The 20,499-nt window shown below is 43.1% G+C and overlaps 1 protein-coding gene across 1 annotated transcript in view; it reads right to left on the reverse strand.

Moving 5' to 3' along the window:
- The window catches only part of LOC149306191 (ras-related protein Rab-26-like), a 111,244-nt gene that overhangs the window by 10,755 nt on the left and 79,990 nt on the right, over window positions 1–20,499 (reverse strand). The window contains exons 3-5 of the mRNA XM_089539870.1: window positions 11,861–11,902; window positions 9,752–9,818; window positions 7,924–7,976 (exon numbers count right to left, since the gene is read on the reverse strand). Of these exons, the coding sequence (XP_089395996.1) occupies window positions 7,924–7,976; window positions 9,752–9,818; window positions 11,861–11,902 (162 nt within the window). The remainder of the gene's footprint in view (window positions 1–7,923; window positions 7,977–9,751; window positions 9,819–11,860; window positions 11,903–20,499) is intronic.

Below are 20,499 nucleotides of genomic sequence, written 5' to 3' on the forward strand. Positions count from 1 at the left end.
GGTTCCATGGTTTTTGGTATCCACAGGAAGTCCTGAAACCAAACCCCAGCAGATACCAAGCGCCCACTGTGATGATAATAACGATAATGATAGTACACCATTGTATATAATGGGACTTGAACATCCGTGGATTTTGGTATCCATGGAGGGGTCTGGAACCAAACTTCAGTGGATACAAGGACCCACTGTAATAGTAGTAGTAGCAATAATCATACCCCATTGTATAGAGTGGGACTTTAGCATCCATGGATTCTGAAAACCACAGAGGGTCCTGGATCCAAATTCCAGTGAATAACAAGGGTCCACTGTAATAGTAGTACGTAGTAGTAATAATAATAATAATACCTCATTGTATATAGTGGGACTCAAGCATCCATGGATTTTGATATCCACAGAAGGTCCTGGTGCCAAACCCCAGCAGATACTGAGGGCCAACTACACTGTTTTGGGTTATTTTTCAAACAAACATGGATTTTGAGTTTTGTTTTCCTTGCATGTTGTCCTCTGCCCTTCGAAGGGTGCTTAATACATTTGAGAGAGAAGTCAGATAAACAGACCAAAGCCCTTAAGCAGCGTATTTCATTTTGTCCGCCTTGGACCAAATGTTCATTACCGGCCTCTTTCCTTTGCATTCCATCCAGTTTAGCCGCTCTCCTGCCTGAGTTTTGCAAGACCTTTTTTTCCTGCCATTTCAAAGATGGGATCGATCTCTTTAGGACTCCCTGGCAATTGGACTCATTAGGCGGCTCTGCGTTCTTGGAGCCTTAATGAGAGAGAAGGAAGAAACCTTTCAAGAGGGAAAATGCTTTGAGTCTGAGCATTTCCAGCCAAAGAGAGGCAGAGAGACTGCTAGGAATTATGGAAAGAGCAAGGAGCTCCAACTTTTTTCTCCCAAAGAGATTTTCCATGGTAAGCAATGAAGGAGGGAAAAATAGCAACAAGGGGCAAGTAGGGCTCAACCTCCTGCAATGCCCCATAAAAATGGTCTGCTTTATATTCTGCCTTTCCCCCAAAATAGGACCCAGAGTGGCTTACTATACAACTTAAAGCAAAATAGTTAAAGCAATATACATCCAAGAAAAACCCATGATGGGTTCGCCTTCAAATTGCCATAAGTCGGAGACAACTTGAAGGCACACAATGACAACAACAAAGTTGGAAATGGCTTGCAGGCACACAATGACAACAACAACACCAAGCCCATTTCATCCAGTATAACCATTGAACACTGCAATCTGCAAATACTGGTGCCAAATCAAACATCTTTAAGGCTCTGTAAGATTCTTTATTTTTAAAAAATACAGTTTACCAGAATGTAATTCCACTAAATTATGCCTGCCTTTGTTTTCTCTGTTGCATTGACAATGTGTAGAAGAAGCAGCAACACAAAGTAAGCCTGGAGAACATGTTTATCAGAAATACTTTGGCAGAAAGACCCAAAGTCTCTCAACACTTGTCTTGAGCGGAATAAAAGTGTCAGAAACAGTTCCAAAGGTGCGAGATAACATGGCATCATCACGCTTCTCAAAGAGGCTAAAGGGGTTCCATTTGCTTTCAAAAAGATGCAAAGCTGTTGCGTCTGGGCATTTAGTCCTCATGATAACGGATGCATCGGAGGCTTCTGCACACCGGATTAAGAAGAGGCGGCTGATTGTGTCACATCCAAAAATCCCCCTTGGCTACTCACTGTAATGGGAAAGGTGCAGCCAAAACATAAAATACACTCATCCCTCCATATTTGTGGATTTGATTATTCATGGGTTTGATTAATATGTTCTCTCTAGGAATACCCAGGTCCTCCTCCAGTGCAACTCTATGGTCAACTTAAACTAAAAGTTGCCCTGGAGGACTTAGAGATTCCTAGAGAGAATACTCTGCTGGGCCTTTGTAGCTCCTCCAGCGCAACTCTATGGTCAGTGTCTGTCGGATGTTGATCACAGAGTTGCCCTGGAGGATGTAGAGATTCCTAGAGAGGACACTCTACTAGGCCTTTGTAGCTCCTCCAACACAGGTCTATGGCCAGTGTCTGTCGGATGTTGATCACAGAGTTGCCCTGGAGGACCTAGAGATTCCTAGAGAGGTGTCCTTTTGTTGTTTGTGGTTTTTCCATATTCACAGGGGTCTTGTGCACCTGGCCCTAGCGAATATGGAGGGACAAGTGTAATTTCAATTCTGACCATTTCAGCTCTTCCACATCCTTCTTGAATTGTGTTGCCCAGAACTGGACACGATATTCAAGGTGAGTTCAGGCCAAGGCTGAATAATGTGGAACTATTTCTTCACTCGATCTAGACACTAGACTCCTACTGATGCAGCCTAGGATCACATTGGCCTTTTTAGCTCCAGCATCGCACTATTGTTCAGCTTGTAGTTGACTCCCAGATCCCTTCTGCATGGACTGTTGGCAAGCCAGCTGTCCCCCATACTCCATCTGTGCATTTCTGTTACAGACCTGCTTGCTTAGAAAGTGACATATTCCTCTATCTTGGACCGTCACCCATTCTCGTTCCCAAAACAATTCGAAGGGCAAATTCTGCCTTGTTTACCCAAAAGCCTTGGATTGGTCATGAAATGGACGCATACTGGCATGAAATGCAACACAGACACACTCTGCTGCCAAAATGAACCAGACTTGTCTAATCCAACCTGTTGCATTTTGGCTTAAGAAACGTCTCTTATTTTTCATGCATTTAATCTCTCAAGTACCAGCTGAATCTGGCTCAAGGGGGGAAAAGAAATAAAAGGTGCCAAGGGACCTAAAAATAGTTGCAGGAGGAACATCAGAAAGGAGCAGAGCTGGTAGACTTCATTAGCATCCAAATCTGCCAGCAGCTGATCATTTCTCCCCTCTTTCCCTCCAATTTAGAGGCAGGAGAGAAATAAATTTAGAGATGGTTAAAGCGGCTTCACAAGTTCATCTTTCTCCAAGCGGTTGCACCAGTTTACCAGGTATTTATGCTTGGCAATTGCACCCAGTGCGGTTTATATTAGTTTTTTCTCCATCTTTTTTGCACAATGAAGGGCAAAGTACAGGATTCCTAGGATTGCATACTGCTCTGTTTTAAAGGATGAGCTTTTGGGGAGATGAGGATGGGAGAGAGGTCCTAATAAAGTAACTTTGGATGGAGGACACTGTATCAAAAATATTATTTGCAAGGTGCATTTTGAGGCCCAACTAGTAACAGCATTAAATGCAATTGCTCTATTCAATGTACTGGTATGTCTCAGTTAATAATATATTCTGAGACGTTCCTTCTTTAACAGAAAATTTGGCAGCACAAACTCGGAAGCAGCACGGAGAGAAGAAGGATAGGTTCCCACAAAAAAGGAACAGCAGACCGCCATGTTGCAATACGGTTTTGATCCAACACTAACAATATGCACATTTGAAATGAAACAAGGTCTTATAAGCTTTGCATAAAAGTAAAGGGAAACGTTTTGAACCTTCGATCCACTGCTCAAAGGCTTCTTCCAAAAGGCACCCAGCAAACCAGCCCAGCTCGAGGGTCCATCTACACTGTAGAAATAATGCAGTTTGAAGCCACTTTAAGTGCTGTAGTTCCATCTTATGGAACCCTGGGATTTGCAGTTTTGCAAGGTCAATTGCCTTCTCTGCCAAAGAGTTCAGGTTCCCCACAAAGCTACAAATCTGCAGGATACTGTAGGATGGATCCAGGGCAAGCAAAGTGGTGTCAAACTGCATTTTTTCTCCAGTGTGGATGCACCCTGAGTGAGTTTAGAGTAGAGTAGTCATGGGTTACAGTCCATATCCACAGACCTTTTTTATCCACAGACTCAACCATCCAAGGCTTGAAAATATTTTTAAAATATATACATTTCAAAAAGCAAACCTTGATTTTGCCATTTTATATAAGGGATGCCATTTTACTATGTCACTGGGACTTGAGCATCCATGGATTTTGGTATCTACAGGATTAATCCTGGAACCAAATTCCAGTGGATACTAAGGGCTCAGTGTAGTAATAGTAGTAGTAGTGATGATGATGATGATACCCTATTGGATATAATGGAACTTACACATGCATGGATTTTGGTATCCACAAAGGTCCTGGAGCCAAACTTCAGAGTGTACCAAACTGCAGCAGATACCAAGGACCCCTGTGTTTTCTTATCAGTTGGGCAGCGCATCTGTTCCTGGTTTTAGTCCAAACCTTAACAGAACTACCAAAAGTGTTAGACCCTTATTTCTTCCTCCAAAAACTAGGCACCATGGGCAACTCCCTTAAAGTCTGGAATAAAACCCAGAGCAGATTCCCTCGGATGGATGTTCAGAGTATGCTTCCAAATCCCAGATCCAGAGGGAGGCAAGTCGTGGGGGAAAGTTCTTGCAAACTTTCCAGATGTACTGGATTATTCTCTTTTGGAAGCAGGATCTCGGAGCACAGAAAGTCTTTGTACAAATTTTGTAAAGCAATGCTCCTTGTTGACAGGGCCCTGACAGCCACACACACGCTTCCATTATCGTTGTTGTTGTTGTTGTTGTTGTTTACTTTTGGTCGAGAAATTCTGCTCGAAGCTGATACGTGAAGCAAATTTAGACCACCACTTTATCAATCTGTCACTGCTTGCTCCAGAGAGCGCAGACAGGCCTCTCGTAAAAGTACAGTTTATTACAGATTAAGTTCTGCACATAAAACACCTCCTTGCTGGGCTTCAGAGGACTCCCTGCCTGAATGTAAAAGTGGGACTCTGGATCCTTTCCTCGCCTTTAATGCAAAATGTAAGCAGTAAAAAATGTTCAACTGCAAGAAAAAACGAACACGGGAACAGAGGTGAGTGCAAAACACGGGAAACTTAAGAAGAAACAGCTGGGTATGGCTGCTTCCATATATATCTGTCTCTGTGTGTGTGTATGGACCTGTTTTGGGTTCTAGTCAAAACTTTGCAAGAGCTTCCAAACTGCAGGACTCCATCCCCCAAAATGAGCAAAGCCCTGTTAAATGTTTGGATTAAAACCTGAAGCGGATTCACTGCCCCAGCGACATGGAAGCCGCCCCTGCCAACACTCCTGTTTTTTAAATAATCTTACTTTACTTCTTCCAAATGTGACTATTGCTCCAAAACAGCTACTGAGAACCAAATCTACTCTGTCAAACAAATGGAACCACTATAACTTGGGATGCATCTGCACTGCAGAAACGATGCAGTTTGAGACCGCTTTCTCAGCCCTGGCCCAATGGTATGGGATCCTGGGATTTGTTGTTTGTTGTGGTACCCAAGTTCTCTGACAGAGAAGGATAAATGTCTCACAAAAGTACAAATCCCATAATTAAATAGCATGGTGTCAAACTGGACTATTTCTGCAGTGCAGATGCTATCAAAGAAATATGAAAATGAGGTTAGGGAGTGATAGATGGAAAAGAGAGAAGAAGGAAGGGAGAAGAGTAAACTTAAATTCCAAAACAAGGTGAGGAGGGGGAAAACCTTCAGATGAGCATATGTCTAATTCTTTATTTGTATTTGAACAGAGAGTTAAAATCTGTAATTATTAGTCCCTCTGAAAAATACTGAACGTTATAGTAACAAACAGAGACGCATGGCGCATGGGCACTCTGCCACCACAGAAAAGGGGCAAGAATGAGGATGGTGGCAGATGGCCAAATGAGCAAGAGATTTAAGATAATACAAAGCATGATAAAAATGAAACAGGACATTAAATACATTGAGTCCTTGTTATCCACTGGAGTTTGGTTCCAGGACCCTATGGATACCAAAATCTGTGGATTCTCAAGTCCCATTATATCCAATGGGGTATCATCGTCATCATCATCATCATCGCTACTATTACTACACTGAGCTCTTGGTATCCACTGGAGTTTGGTTCCAGGACCCCTGTGGATGCTCATGTCCCATTATATCCAATGGGGTATCATCATCATCACCATTATCACTACTACTACTACTGCACTGAGTCCTTGCTATCCACTGGAGTTTGATTCCAGGACCTTATGGATACAAATAATAAATAAAATAAATTATTATTATTATTATTATTATTATTATTATTATTTTATTATTATTATGGATACAAAATCTGTGGATTCTCAAGTCCCATTGTATCCCATCATCACCATCACCATCACCATCACCACTCCAATTACACTGAGCCCTGGGTATCCACTGGAGTTTGCTTCCAGGACCCTCCATGGATACCAGAATCCATCATGGATGCTCAAGTCCCATTAAATACAATGACATAGTGAAATAGTGTCCTTTATATAAAATGGTAACATTAAGGTTTACTTTTGGGAATTTATTTATATTTTTGAATATTTTCTAGCCACAGGTGGCCGATCCTGTGGATAAAGAATCTGTGGATATGGAAGGCTGACTGTAGAGGACCGTTTAAAGCAATGCAATTTCTTCGAAGCCTGTCAAGAGCCTTCCTAAAAGTAGAAAGGATGCAGGGAGGTGAGGTCTCCAGAGAAGCTCTTCTTTTCTCAGGAAATCCTGAGCAAGTCCCAATGCTCAGAGATGCTCAAAGAAGAGACACAAGAGCCAAGACAATAATGGGAAGAACTACTGTGCAAATTTAAACTGCTCCAGCGTGCAAAGCTACCAATTACGGCTTTAGTCGAGAGTGGAAAGGGCAGGAGATTGGATTTGGAAGGGGAACCGTCGGCTCCGGAGAGAGAGCTATTCCCAAAGGGATTTCCGAAGCAGCCGCCTTTTGTCTCCTGCAGACGATCAGGGCACAGTGCAAGCTTCTGTGTGATAATAATGTCAGTTCTTTAGTCGGCGATGAAATACGTGGCTGGTGACATTTCACGCTGCCTCCTCTTTCCGGTCTGCCCTGTAATGTTTTGGAAGCTAAGCCAAGCTAGAATCAAGGGAAACAAAGCCACTGGCGTTGCAAACTGTAGCTTTGACTGATTTGCAAACGGAGATTTGGTTGCAATACAGCAGCCAAAATAAAATGCAAAGCAAGTGTCCCCACATCCCTTCAGCCGAATGGAGACACAACTTAATCCATGGTTGATCTTTAGACATAACACAGGATACTTTGTACAGGTTGAGTCTCCTTTATCTGAAAAGCTTAAGGCCAGGTGAGCTTTGGATTTTGGAATACCTCTGTTTGTGAACACATACATAATGAGACTATCTTGGAGATGGGACTCAAGTCTAAACACAAAACTCATTTATGTTTCATACACACCTGATACACATAACCTGAAGGTAATTTTACACAATGTTTGTGTGCATGCAACAAAGTTTGTCTACACCAAACCATCAGAAAACAAAGGGGTCACTTTCTTAGCCATCCATGTAGACAATTTTGGAATATTTTGGATTTTGGAATATTTGCATATTCATAATGAGATATCATTCATTTATATACACCTGATATACACATAGCCCGAAGGTAATTTTACACAACATTTTTGTGCATGCAGCCAACTTTGTGAACACTGAACCATCAGAAAGCAAAGGTGATGCTCTCTCAGCCACCTTTGAACATAAGAGTCATGTAGGCTGCTTTGGACTAAATGAGGAAAGGCAGAGTATAAACATAATTAAACCATCCTCATCATTCTCAACACCTCCAAAAGCTCAGGCCAAAGAAAGCTCCAACGCCCCAAAACTGGCTTCTATGAGCACATAGACACACAAGCTGGCTTCAGGAAATGGTAGGCAGTCATGATGGCTTGTTCCTTTCCCTTAGAAGGTTGCATTTAGCAGTGAGGACCGTGCGGCTATGGCTTGCCAAAGTGCTATCATGGGGAAAAGTGTGATAAGAAATGATGCCAAACTGCTATGCATCCAGTCTTAAACTCACACAATTGTGGCTGGACATCAGGCCGATGTGATCAAGGCCCTAATGTCAAAGTGCAATAAATCCAAAGCACTGGTTCTGCTTGCTCACACATTTCAGCCACCCAAAAGTGAGCAGACTAGACTTACCTGGATGTTGTCAAATGATGCTCTGTTTGTGACGTCGTAGAGCAAGAGCAAAGCTGGAGAGAAAGGGGTGAAGAGAAGAAGATGAATTAGTTGATGCTATAAAGCATCCACTCATGCAAGATGGCCAATTAGAGCCCAAATCCAGCTCTTAGTCACCACTGGAGTAGAGCCACTGAATCAAGGGCTTTGCTGAGGCTGTGGATACCTGTTCCCTTTTGATCCACAATCTACATACATCTCTCAGAGCGTATCCTGAAGTGCACCATTATAGCAGTTGGATGCCACTTCGCCCATCATGCCAGCGGAGGTCTGTCCCATTGAAATGTCAGTGTAGGGTACTAGAGTTTTTGGATTAGTGCTTTGCATCTTTAGTACATTTGATTATCAGTACTGACTATTCTGTAATATTCTGCATTGTGTAATATTGGAGGTGGGTTGCACTGCATTTTAGTATTTTATATTATTGGAATAGTTATAAATGTTTCACGTACATGGATGGCACTATATAAATAAATGATGATGATGATGATGATGATGATGATGATGATGATGATGATTAAAGTGTCAGACAGGCACTTGGGAGGACCAAATTCTAGTCCTGCACCGAGCCATGAAACCCACATTGAGATGAAGCCAAAATCTTGCCATACATCATAGAATTATACAATCACTGAGTTTGAAGGGACCCCCAAGGGCCATGAAGTCCAACCCTGCAATGCAGGAAGAAGCAATTAAATCACTCCTAAGAAATGGCCAACAACGATTTCTTAACAATTAAGTTCTTCCATGCTCAGGATTTAGTGCATGGCAAACAAAACAAAACCCTGACACCAGATTTTCCTCTCCATCGGAAGGAATTCTTGTAATGTGAGTCTGCTTCTTTCCATTCATATTCCTGACCCCTTGCAGCCATCCCTGAAGGAATTGGTGAACTAGGCCTGAGAAGGGCACTTACTCCTTGCAATAAGCTCAGCCTTACAAGGCGGAAGGAGCACCCAGTCGGCAAAGGTTAATTTTTATGTTGTGGGTAAATATTAGCAGGCTGAAAAAGAAGCAGTTGGGTTTGCTCTGGAGGGATAATCCCTAAGCAAACACAAAGCAAGCTGTGAAGGGCTGATTAAATGGACTCATATTTCTACAGACCTAGAGCCTTATCGCATTAAAAAATAAATCCGGTGGACAAATGGAGAGCAGCACGACTATTGTTCTGTCTTCAGATGATGAGCGAAGCGCTTTCGTCCTCTTCCAGTTGTAAAAGCATGGGAGAGAGTGGCAAAAGCATCTCTTTTGCCAAAAGGGTTTTTTTCAGTTTGGCAAAAGAGACACTTTTACAACCCCAATGGTGGAAGGTCTGGAAACCATCAAGCCCAATGAGGAGCAACTTAAGGAGTTGAGGATGTTTAGCCTGGAGAACAGAAGGTTAAGAGGTGATATGATAGCCCTGTTTAAATATTGGAAGGGATGTCATGTTGAGGCTGGAGAAAGCCAGAGAATAGGACCTGGACCAATGAGTTCAAACTACAGGAAAAGATATACTGATAGTAAGAGCTGTTCAATAGTGGAAGACACTGCATCGAAATGCATCGGAGTGTGGTGCAGTCTCCCCCTTTGGAGGTTTGTTTTGTTTTGTGTATTCCTGCATGGCAGGATGGCCATCTGAGCTTCAATGGTGCATTCCTACATGGCAGAATGGGGTTGCCCTTGTGGTCCCTTACAATGCTAGGATTCTATGATGCTATAAAAAGGGATGGAGCCCCAGATTGGAGCTGGATGCTTTCTTTCATTGTGTCCCATTCAACGTAGGAAAGAAAAGCGTGCCAGGGCTTACCGTGGGCATCCCGGTAGTAAGCGTGGGTGACACTACGAAATCTCTCCTGACCGGCAGTGTCCCAGATCTGAAAAGATCAATAAGTAGGGGAGAAAATGTATTAAAAATTATCAACAGTTCCCCATTCTCCCAGATGTTGCTGTCGTTGCTGTTGCTGGGTGCCTTGAAGTTGCTTCCAACTTATGGCAACTCTAAGGCAAAGCTATCATAGGGTTTTCTGGAAGAGATTCTAATGGTGTGCCATGCTAGTCAATATATATATATATGTTATATATGTATGTGTGTGTGTGTATACACACACACACACAAATTTCATAAATTGTTTGTCTTTTAAATAACTTTTATATAGTAGGCCCTTGGTCTCTGCTGGGGTTTGTTTCCACAAACCCATGGATACAAAAATTGTGGATGCTGCAGTTCCATTAAATACAGTGACATAATAAAATGTTGTCTCTGATATAAAACACAAAATTAAAGTTTGCTTTTTGGAATTTATAATTTTAAGTAACACCTTCAAGCCGTGAATGGTTGAATCTGTGGATAACGAATCCGTGGATACAGAGAGCCGACTGCACTTTTAGGTTTATTGATGTTTTTGTATAGTTTCTATTGCATAAAAATATTTTGCATGCAGCTTTGAATCCCACAACTGGCAGAAAGGTGGGGTATACACAACAACAACAACGACACTTAATATGCATTAGGCAGTAGATTAATTCTTCAGTGTTTTGCAGTTTAAATGGCTTTTATTGCATGCTGGTCTAAGAACCCTGGGTGCAAGGTAGCATAGAAACATTGTAATAAATAAGTCAAGTGTGATAATTTTGAGAAAGGAAGGGGAAAGCATTGTTTTTTTGTGCCCATGAATGGGAACGCCAGCCATCTCCTCCATCGTCAGTGTCCTTTGCAATGGGGAGGCAAAGGGTCGGATCAATTTGAAAGATGACTAATTCTTGCAGCCTGCCGAGGGAGGCTGATAGAGATAATAACAGAGAGAACATGGCATGACAAATGCATCTCTCAAGGCGGTCTGTGCCGTTCTTCACCCTGACAAAAACCAAAGTCGATCCCCATTTGACTTGGCAAAAGGCTGGCAGAATGCAGTCTTCACAAAAGAAAATCCATCTGACAAGTTGCAAGAGCTGCCTTATAATTAGATTTATCTGCCTTTAAATGGATAGAGACAGAGGGTGACCAGAGGTCCTTCTTTCCAAGACCTGTCCTCCTTTTCTACCTTCTGTTCAGGTGGGATTCCAGAATGTCCTCCATTTTGAGCATGGCCAAGAAGCAAGAATTTATTTTTATATGAGTGTGTTTAGCTTTTATTGTTAATGTCCTCCATCCTTCTTGGATGTTCTACATTTTGCAGTGCCTTGTCCACCTTTATGGTTATGACATCTGGTCACCTCGCACCTACCTTTCCGCACTGCAGAATTGTAGCACACTTTGGTTCCACTTTAACTGCCATTGCTCCATCCTGTGGAATCCTGGGATTTGTAGTTTGGGGAAGGGAGTTAGGACTCTCCACTAGAGAGCCCAAGGGCTATTCCCTGGAAATGCAGTTCCCAAGGTACCTTAAGAGGTGCTGGGATTTCTAAACTCAACCAAAAAGCTCTCTTGTGTCCCCAAACTACAAGTCCCAAGGTTCTGCAAAGGGGAATTAAAGTGGGATTATATCACTATAATTCTGTGGTGTGGAAGGAACTCAAGTCCCTGGTTTGGTTCCAAAAGCAGTGAGCAAAAGGCTAGGAATGCAATGTTGGCCATGTTCCACCAACGTCTGCTTGATGTACTAAAACATCACAGCTGGAATGAGGTTGTGGTTGAAGAATCTGCGAGCTCTGCATGTTGTGGAACTGAAAGTCCCATCCATTTTAAGACTGCTCAGCCAATAGTGAGGAATGCTGGGAGCTGCAGACCACCATGATTCCCAACCCCTTGCTAGGATTTCTAAACTCATCTTCAGTGATAGAGCTTTATTCTATATTTTGAAAGCCACTCTTGCAACAACTTAATAATTACTTAGCGCCAGTATGCTACTGAAAGCAACCTGCCCAAGCTGGAGTGCAACACAACAGACAAAAATCACAACAGGGTGTCTTTCCTTACCTGCAGCTTGACTTTCACACCATCCACATTCAACACTTTATTCTGGAAGAGAAAGAAAGGGAGGAGATGAATCAGGGTAGGCTCCAGAAACCATCACCAAGACACCAATGGTTTACTTGTTGTGTCAAGTAGTTTCTGACTTATGGCAACCCTATGGCAGAGCTTTCTTGCCAGGTTTCTTCAGAGGGTATTTGCCATGGCCAACCTTTGACGCTGAGAGCGTGGGATGAGTCCGACAGAGAGGGACTTCAAAGCCGCCAGTGAGTTTGGTTTGCCTTCGGGTCATCACAAGACAGAAACAACTTGGAGGCACACAACAACAACAACAACAACAACAACAGGATTTAAAGTTTATGGATTCTCTAATTCAGAGTGGAAACCTTCCAGATGGACTGCAACCCAGCAGCCCTACAGGCAGCAAGAGAAATGATGATGAGCGCTGGGAGTTGTAGTCCATGCTGGAGAGCAGCATGATTTCCACTTCAAGTGAAGAAGGATAACAACTTGCAAATGGGGAGAGTTTGGGGTGCTGTGGTCCCCCAAAGTAACTTCCCCAAATTCTGTAGGATAGAGAGCCCAGTTGGTCCCCATCCCAGCCCTTCATTGCCAGCAACTGAGCTGCAAGAGAGGCTTCATCCTACAAATGGAGAAGATGACACACATCTCTCTAAATGATCCCACTTGCTGAGAAATCCCTTTTCGGCTCTCAATCGAGAGACATCAAAGTCTCCCCTTTGGGAGGAGAGGCCAAGCCTTAGAAGTTAATTCAAAGCGGTGTCAAAAAGCTCAGGCTAATGAGGGCTGGCATTAAAGGGGGGCTTAAGTCTCAGATGGCACCCTCCGTAAACATGTGCAAAGCATGTGCAAAAGGGGGCGATGCATTCGGAGGGCGATAGGAAAGGGACCTTTTGGGGGGTGAGTGGGTTGCAAATCCCAGAATCCTGTGGGCCAGAGGCAACAGGCAAGGGGATTCTGGGACCTGGGCCTTTTCCAAGGTCTGCTCTTTATTTTAGAGAGAAAGGTAGAAGAGGAGAGGGCAAATCCAGCTCACTGACTGCAGTCCCTCTGGACCAGTGATGCCCAAACTCTGGCCCTCCAGGTGTTTTGGACTTCAGCTCCCAGCATACCAGACCATTGGCCAAAGTGGCTGAGGCTTCTGGGAGCTGAAGTCCAAAACACCTGGAGGACCATAGACTAAGGCGGCATCTGCACTGCAGAATTAATTCAGTTTGGCACCACTTTAATGGCCATGGCTAAGGAACCCTGGAATCTGTAGCTTGCTGTGGCCCCAGAGATCTCTCTGACGTTGAAAGCTAAAGATCTCACCAAACCACAGATCCCATAATTCCATACCATGGAGCCATGGTGGTTAAAGTAATGCAGTTTGACACCACTTTAACTGCTATGGCTCATTGCTAGGGAACCCTGTAGTTTGTTGTAGCCCCAGAGCTCTCCGACACGGAAAGCTAAGAATCTCACCAAAACAACAAATCCCAGAATTCCACAGCATGGAACCATGGACTGATGCAGTTTGACCCAGTTTTAAATGCCATGGTTCCATGTTATAGAATCCTGGGATTTGTAGTTTGTGGTGGAAGCACAGCTTTCTGGCAGAGAAGGCTAAATATCTCCCACGACTACAAATCCCAGAATTCCATAGCCCTGAGCCATGATAGTTAAAGCTGCGTTCATTCTGCAGTGCGGACGGACGCAGCCCATGACTGGCAAAAGAGGAAAAAAGGTCTGATTGACAGGCTTGACGAGGCGATTAATTCCGAGAAGATTCCCATTCTTGCCTCCGGCACCATCTTTCATTAAAACTTTTTTTCCAGATTTTATAGCAGCCAGACTCTACCCAAAAATAGTGCCATTCAGTGGCATTATTCAACCAAGGCGTGTGTGTGTTTGAGCACATAGCTTTTTCATATGAATGAAATGCCAATCCAACCCCAAAGCATGGACTCTGGGCACATTTCCCACCAAATGTACTTTTCCAAGCCCCCTTCCTTTCCTTTTTCCAGGGAAATGGTGCAGCCATGGAGCAATGAAGAGAATCATATTTATTTAGGAATGCAGTCTGGTTCCTTCACCCCACTAACAGTTTACATTTTGCATTACATTTATCATAGAATCATAGAATCATAAAATAACAGAGTTGGGAGAGAGCACAAGGGCCATCCAGTCCGACCCCATTCTGCCATGCAGGAACTCTCACTCAAAGCATCCCCGACAGATGGCCATCCAGCCTCTGCTTAAAGACCTCCAAGGAAGGAGACTCCACCAAAATCTCCGAGGAAGGAGTGTGTTCCACTGTCAAACAGCCCTCACTGTCAGGAAGTTCTTCCTAATGTTGAGCTGGAATCTCTTTTCCTGGAGCTTGCATCCATTGCTCCATTGGGTCCTAGTCTCTGGAGCAGCAGAAAACAAGCTTGCTCCCTCCTCAATATGACATCCCTTCAAGTATTTAAACATTTATTTTTGCAAATAAACAGCCTAACGCCACTAATAGTATGGGATCAAAAAGAGAAGCCCAAAGTAGGAAAACCTCCAGTTTACACAGGCAAATTCCAAAACTGAAAAGGCAAAGTGAGGCATATTGTAACTATAATCTCTGAAGCTGTTTCCAAAACAATCCGCCCAAACATCAATAATAAACAGGAGAAACTAAGCAGAGCAGAGACAGCGCCATATTCTTATCTTGCGTTGGGCACAGATTTGCAGAAAATGAGGCTGTACATCAGCCCTCCGTATCCACAGATTAAAGCGTCCACGAATTTAAAATATTTTAAATATATATACATTCCAAAAAAAACAAACCTTGATTTAGCCATTTTTATAAGGGACCCCATTTTACAATCCCACTGTATTTAATGGGACCCGAGAATCCATAGATTTTGGTATCCATAGGGGATCCTAGAACCAAACCCCAGCAGATACCAAGGACCCACTTTATTGGGTTTGGGGAGGTTGCTAAAATTGCCAAAGGAAAACTAGGACTACAGTTAAATATTATGAAGAGAAAAACCATGAGCACAGATAATACAGTACCTAACTTTAGCATAAGTAATAAAGACATTGGAGTATGTAAAGATATAGTCATGTAGAGTCAGTAGTCAAGAAATCAGAAGACGATAAGGATTTGGATGGATGGCCATGAAGGAACTAGATAAAATCTTCAAATCAAAGACAAATAATTCAATACCAAAGTCAGAAGCGTCATTTATCTGCTATAAATGACGCTTCTGACTTTGGTATTGAATTATTCGTCTTTGCCTTTGAAGATTTTGGAAAGGTTTTGGAAAGGTTACTTAGCAACAGCATCATTAAACTCAAAAGTCAGGATCCTCCACACTATTTCCATTTTCTATGTACGGTTGTCAAAGCTGGACAGTGAAGAAAGAGGATAGGAAGAAAACCAACTCATCTGAAATGTGCTGCTGAAGGAAAGCTCTGCAAACACCATGAACTGCCAAAAGGACAAATAAATGGGTCCAAGAGCAAGTCAAATCCAAACTCTCTCTACAAGCCATCATGATTAAACTAATCATTCGTATTATCCAAGGCTATTGTATTTTGAATCTAGTATGAGATGGCATGAAAAAGATGATAATGCTTGGTAAAGTGGGAATCAATAGTAAAAGAAGAAAGCAGAATTACAGGTGGATAGACTCAATCCAGGAAGCCACAACTTCTGCTCTGTTTTTGCAAGACCTGAGAAGGACAATAGATGACCGAGTCTCATGCAAGCCTCCCATTCATAAGTCAAAGTCAACATGACAGCAAATAACAACAACAACTAAGAATGCTGGTTTTAGACTCCCATTACTGAGTTTTGAGGTTGTTGTCAAATGTGGTATTTTTCATTGCAAAACAATGACAAAACTTTGGCACAGGTAATGCTGGGTTTTGGGGTTTACACTAGGAACCCTAAATTGAGGTATCTGTCGGTCAGTTTGCGGAGATTGCAAAATATGCATGGGGGATTTTTGTTGTAAAACTGCAAATCAACTGCAAGACTTTGGTACAGGCTTGGAGTAAATCGGGTAATGCTGGAATTTGGAGTGTCTACTAGGAACCTCAAGTTTAAGTATCCGTTGCTCAGTTGGATTGCAAAATGCGTGTGGGATTGTTACAAAATGCTGCAAAACAATGGCAAAACTGTGGCACAAGTTTGGAGGGGATTCCAAATTTCAGGGTTTGTAGTTAAGCAGAAGGTCTTTAGGTCTGGCTAGTTGCAGCATGTGGCAATGGAAGAGCCACGGTTTTGACAGTCTGGTCTATTCCTCTTTAATGCATACTGGGAAACTTGGACTGCACCAGTATGTAGAGTGATCATATAGCCCCTTTGAGACTAAGTGAAGGAAAGAAGTTGGCAGCATGAGCTTTCATAGGCTTCACTCTACTTCCTCGGATGCTTTCTTGGACTGCACCAGTTTGGGGAGACTTGCTTCAAGCCTTGTGGCTTTCCATGGACCAGCTGCAAAATCCATCCTTTGCCATTCATGCAAACCCAGGCATGAGATTCTGGATCTGTGGGCCTCCGGCAAGGAATTAATGAGCCCTAGTTGCCAATGGATGCAGCAGAAGGACTGGGGATGGGATCTGGCTCAAGCCAGCCCTAAATTGCAGAGTCCAAGTAGAGCTGGGTTTGGGGGGGAACAATGGCACATTTTTATCAGGCATTAAGGCAAATCCAACTGCTGATCCTCAGACGGCATAATCCCAAACTCCCTCTGGATCACCATTTGCTACTCAAAATATTCAAAGGGAAGAAGGATTAGAAACCCAGAACAACAGGCATTATCCGTCCTGAGAGGTTGCTCTTATCCTTTGCAGATTAACAGGCCATTATGGAAAGGCATGCGAAGCCTGGCAGGGAATCAGACCTAAGTTTGAGAAAGACTCAGGAAGATTCCTGAATGTCTGCAAAGCAGCCGAGTGGCTTTGGATGAAGGATGCTAAACTCAACTCTGACCTAAGAGCTGAGTTATACTATGGCTGCATCCACACTGGAGAAATAACCTGGTTTGGCACCGCTTTCAGTGTCTTGGCTCAAGGCTGGGAGTTGGAGTTTGTTGTGGGCCCAGAGCGGAGCAAAACTCCAGCTCCCAGAATTCCATAGCCTTGAGCCAAATAGACTTAAAAGTGGTGCCAAAGCAGGTTATTTCTGCAGTGTGGATGCACCCCTCATCTTACAATGCCAAACTAAACTCTGCTCTTAAGCCTTAGCCTTGGTGCTGAAAGGTCAGGACTTGGCAAGTTGTTTGTTGAGCGGAATTAATTCCCATGAGTCCATCACATTTCTTGGGGAAATAACCCATGTTCATACTCATGGCAAGACGGGTCACTTTGCATTACTTGTTGGGAAAAGTTAGGACTGATAAATGAGTGGCTTAAAATGTAAGAAATTCTGATGAAAATGCTTGTAAGAAATCAGGGTAGAAGTAACTTTAACTAGAGGACAGGACTCATTACACCAACGTAACTTCTTTCCCACCCATTACAGTTGGCACTCCGTATCCATGGATTCTATATATATTCAAAAAGCAAACCTTGATTTTTCCATTGAATATAAGGGACACCAGTTCAGTGTGCCATTGTGTTTAATGGGACTTGAGCATCCATAGATTTTTGTATCTGGTGTCTGTCCTGGAACCAAATCCCATCAGATACCAATGAACCACTGTATATTATTTTTGAAATGCAAAGTGATGTTGTAGCAGCTAAGTTTAGCATAAGCATTCATAGATTTGATCCACTTCTTCAGGTGCATGAACTGTTGCCCAGGAATGACTTTTATAATAAGACTGTAGGAGTAGCCATGGAAATGCAAAACTTGTGAGTATGGTTCCACTTTAACTATGGTCATTGTGGGAGAAAGGCAGAAGAAAAAATGTTTCCTAAGGCCAGGGTGGTTGGCTATATGAATGTTGGTGGAAGTTGTGGAAAGGGGTGTGTGCAGGCTGGGAACCAGAAAGGAGATGTCATAAATTCACAAAGAGCATCTTCATGAGGGTGGGGTGTAGCCGGTGTTATAATTTCCTTTCCTCCACCATTCGTATGGTCACCCATCCACCCTGGCCTTAGGCAACATCTTCCCCCCTTGCCTTTGTCCCTCAATGACCATTGTTAAAACTGAATTTGTCACCTCATCTTCATACCCACAAATTTTACATTTCCATGGGTACCAGTTCACTCCATGCACCAGAGGAAGAAGACCAAGCCTACAAAAGCTCATGCTACAAGTTCTTTTGCAAAAGTCTGCAAAAGCTCATACTACAATCACCATGAACGGATTACAACAACTAGGATCAAGGCTCCCTCACTCAGTCAGTATCTTCTAATACTGTCTATTTTTGAGTCTAGCCATGGCCTGCCGATCCTTGGCTCCTGCCTCACACATGGACCATTATTTTGCAGGATGAAATCTTTCCCTCTGACGCTTTGAGGCTTTGGAAAGGAGGAGAGAGCTATTGCAAAGGAGACTACAAAGGGATCTCTTGACTCAAAGGCCATCATCAGACAGAGAGAGAGTGGGAACGCTGAACCAAGAGGCAGACAGCTTCAAAAACAACCAAGCGCCAACCTTGCAAATGAAGGAGGGAGGCAGACCGAGGAGATCAAACAGAAACAGGGAAGCAATGAAGCAAAGATGCCGTCCCTTGGTACCAAGCATGTCAAGGGCTGATGAACTGGAAAGCTGCTGTATCCAAAGCATGCGCACCACTGGGCACATACTCTCCGGAGCTCAGGAAAGCTCAGAAAAATCATAGAAGACCTCAGCATAGTATCCATAGTATGGATCCAAAATCCATAGTAGTAGTAGTGATGATGTTGACATGGATTTGTAATTGGTTGACTGGCCAAACCCAAAGAGTGCTCAACAATGGCTCCTTTTCATCCTGGAGAGAAGTGACCAGTGAGGCTCTGTCCTGGGCCCAGGGCTATTCAACATTGATATTCAATATCAATGACTTCGATGACAGAATTGGGGGCATACTTATCAAATTTGCAGATGACACCAAATTAGGAGGAATAGCTAATACCCCAGAGGACAGGATCAAAATTCAAAATGACCTCAATAGATTAGAAAGCTGGGCCAAAGCTAACAAAATGAACTTCAACAGGGAGAAATGTAAGGTACTGCACTTAGGGAGGAAAAAAGAAATGCACAGATATAGGATTATGGGGGACACCTGGCTGAATGAAACTACATGTGAAAGGGATCTAGGAGTCCAAGTAGACCACAAGCTGAACATGAGTCAACAGTGCGATGCGGCAGCTAACACAGCCAATGCGATTTAAGGCTGCATCAATAAAAGTAAAGTGTCTAAATCAAGGGAAGTAATAGTGCCACTCTATTCTGCTTTAGTCAGGCTCCATCTGGAATATTGTGTCCAGTTCTGGGCTCCACAATTCAAAAAGGACATTGAGAAACTGGAGCCATGTGTCCAAAGAAGGGCGACTAAAATGGTGAAGGGTCTGGAAACCATGAAGCCCTATGAGGAACGACTTAGGGAGCTGGGGGTGTTTAGCCTGGGGAAAATAAGATTAAGAGGTGATATAATAGCCCTGTTTAAATATTTGAAGGGTTGTCACACTGAGGAGGGAACGAGCTTGTTTTCTGCTGCTCCAGAGAACAGGACCAGGAACAATGGATCCAAGCTGCAGGAAAAGAGATTCCACCTCAACATTAGGAGGAACTTCCTGACAGTAAGGGCTGTTTGACAGTGGAACAAACTCCCTCGGAGTGTAGTGGAGTCTCCTTCCTTGGAGGTCTTTAAACAAAGGCTGGATGGCCATCTGTCGGGAATGCTTTGATTTGGATTTCCTGCATGGCAGAATGGGGTTGGACTGGATGGCCCTTGTGGTCTCTTTCAACTCTACGATTCTATGATTTATACAGTAGATCCTTCATATCTGCTGGGATTTGGTTTCAGGATACCAAAAGCCATGGATGCTCAAATCCCATTAAATGCAATCACAGAGTAAAATGGTCTCCCTGATATCAAAGAGCAAAATCAAGCTTTGCTTTCTGGAATTTATACATACTTTTGAATATTTTCAAGCCATGGATGGGTGAATCCGTGGATATGGAAGTTCAACTGTAATGCCCTTTCAACCAAAGGGCAGAACATCAGGCATATATGATAAAAGATCAATGATAAAACACAACACTATAAAATGTTAAAGTACTCCATCACCGTCCAAGGTATCACTTCCACTATCACACAGCTCTTACTGCCAGGAGGTTCTTCCTAATATTTAGGTGGAATCTCTTTAAGTTTGCATCCATTGTTCCAGGTCCTAGTCTCTGGAGCAGCAGAAAACAAGCTTCCTCCATCCTCAATATGACATCCCTTCAAATACTTAAACAGGGCTATCATCATATCACCTCTTAACGTTCTTTTCTCCAGGCTAAACATCCCCAGTTCCCTAAGTCTTTCCTCATAGGGCTTCATGGTTTCCAGACCCTTCACCATTTTGGTCACCCTCCTCTGGACATTGCTCCAACTTCTCAACATCCTTCTTGAATTGTTTTGCCCAGAACTGGACATAGGATTATTCCAGGTGAGGCCTGACCAGAGCAGAATAGAGAGGCACTATTACTTCCCTTGATCTAGACACTAGACTTCTAT

The sequence above is a fragment of the Sceloporus occidentalis genome, unplaced genomic scaffold (genome assembly GCF_023333645.1).
Source record: "Sceloporus occidentalis isolate IW3139 unplaced genomic scaffold, rSceOcc1.0.p SCAF_10, whole genome shotgun sequence".
NCBI lineage: Eukaryota > Metazoa > Chordata > Lepidosauria > Squamata > Phrynosomatidae > Sceloporus > Sceloporus occidentalis.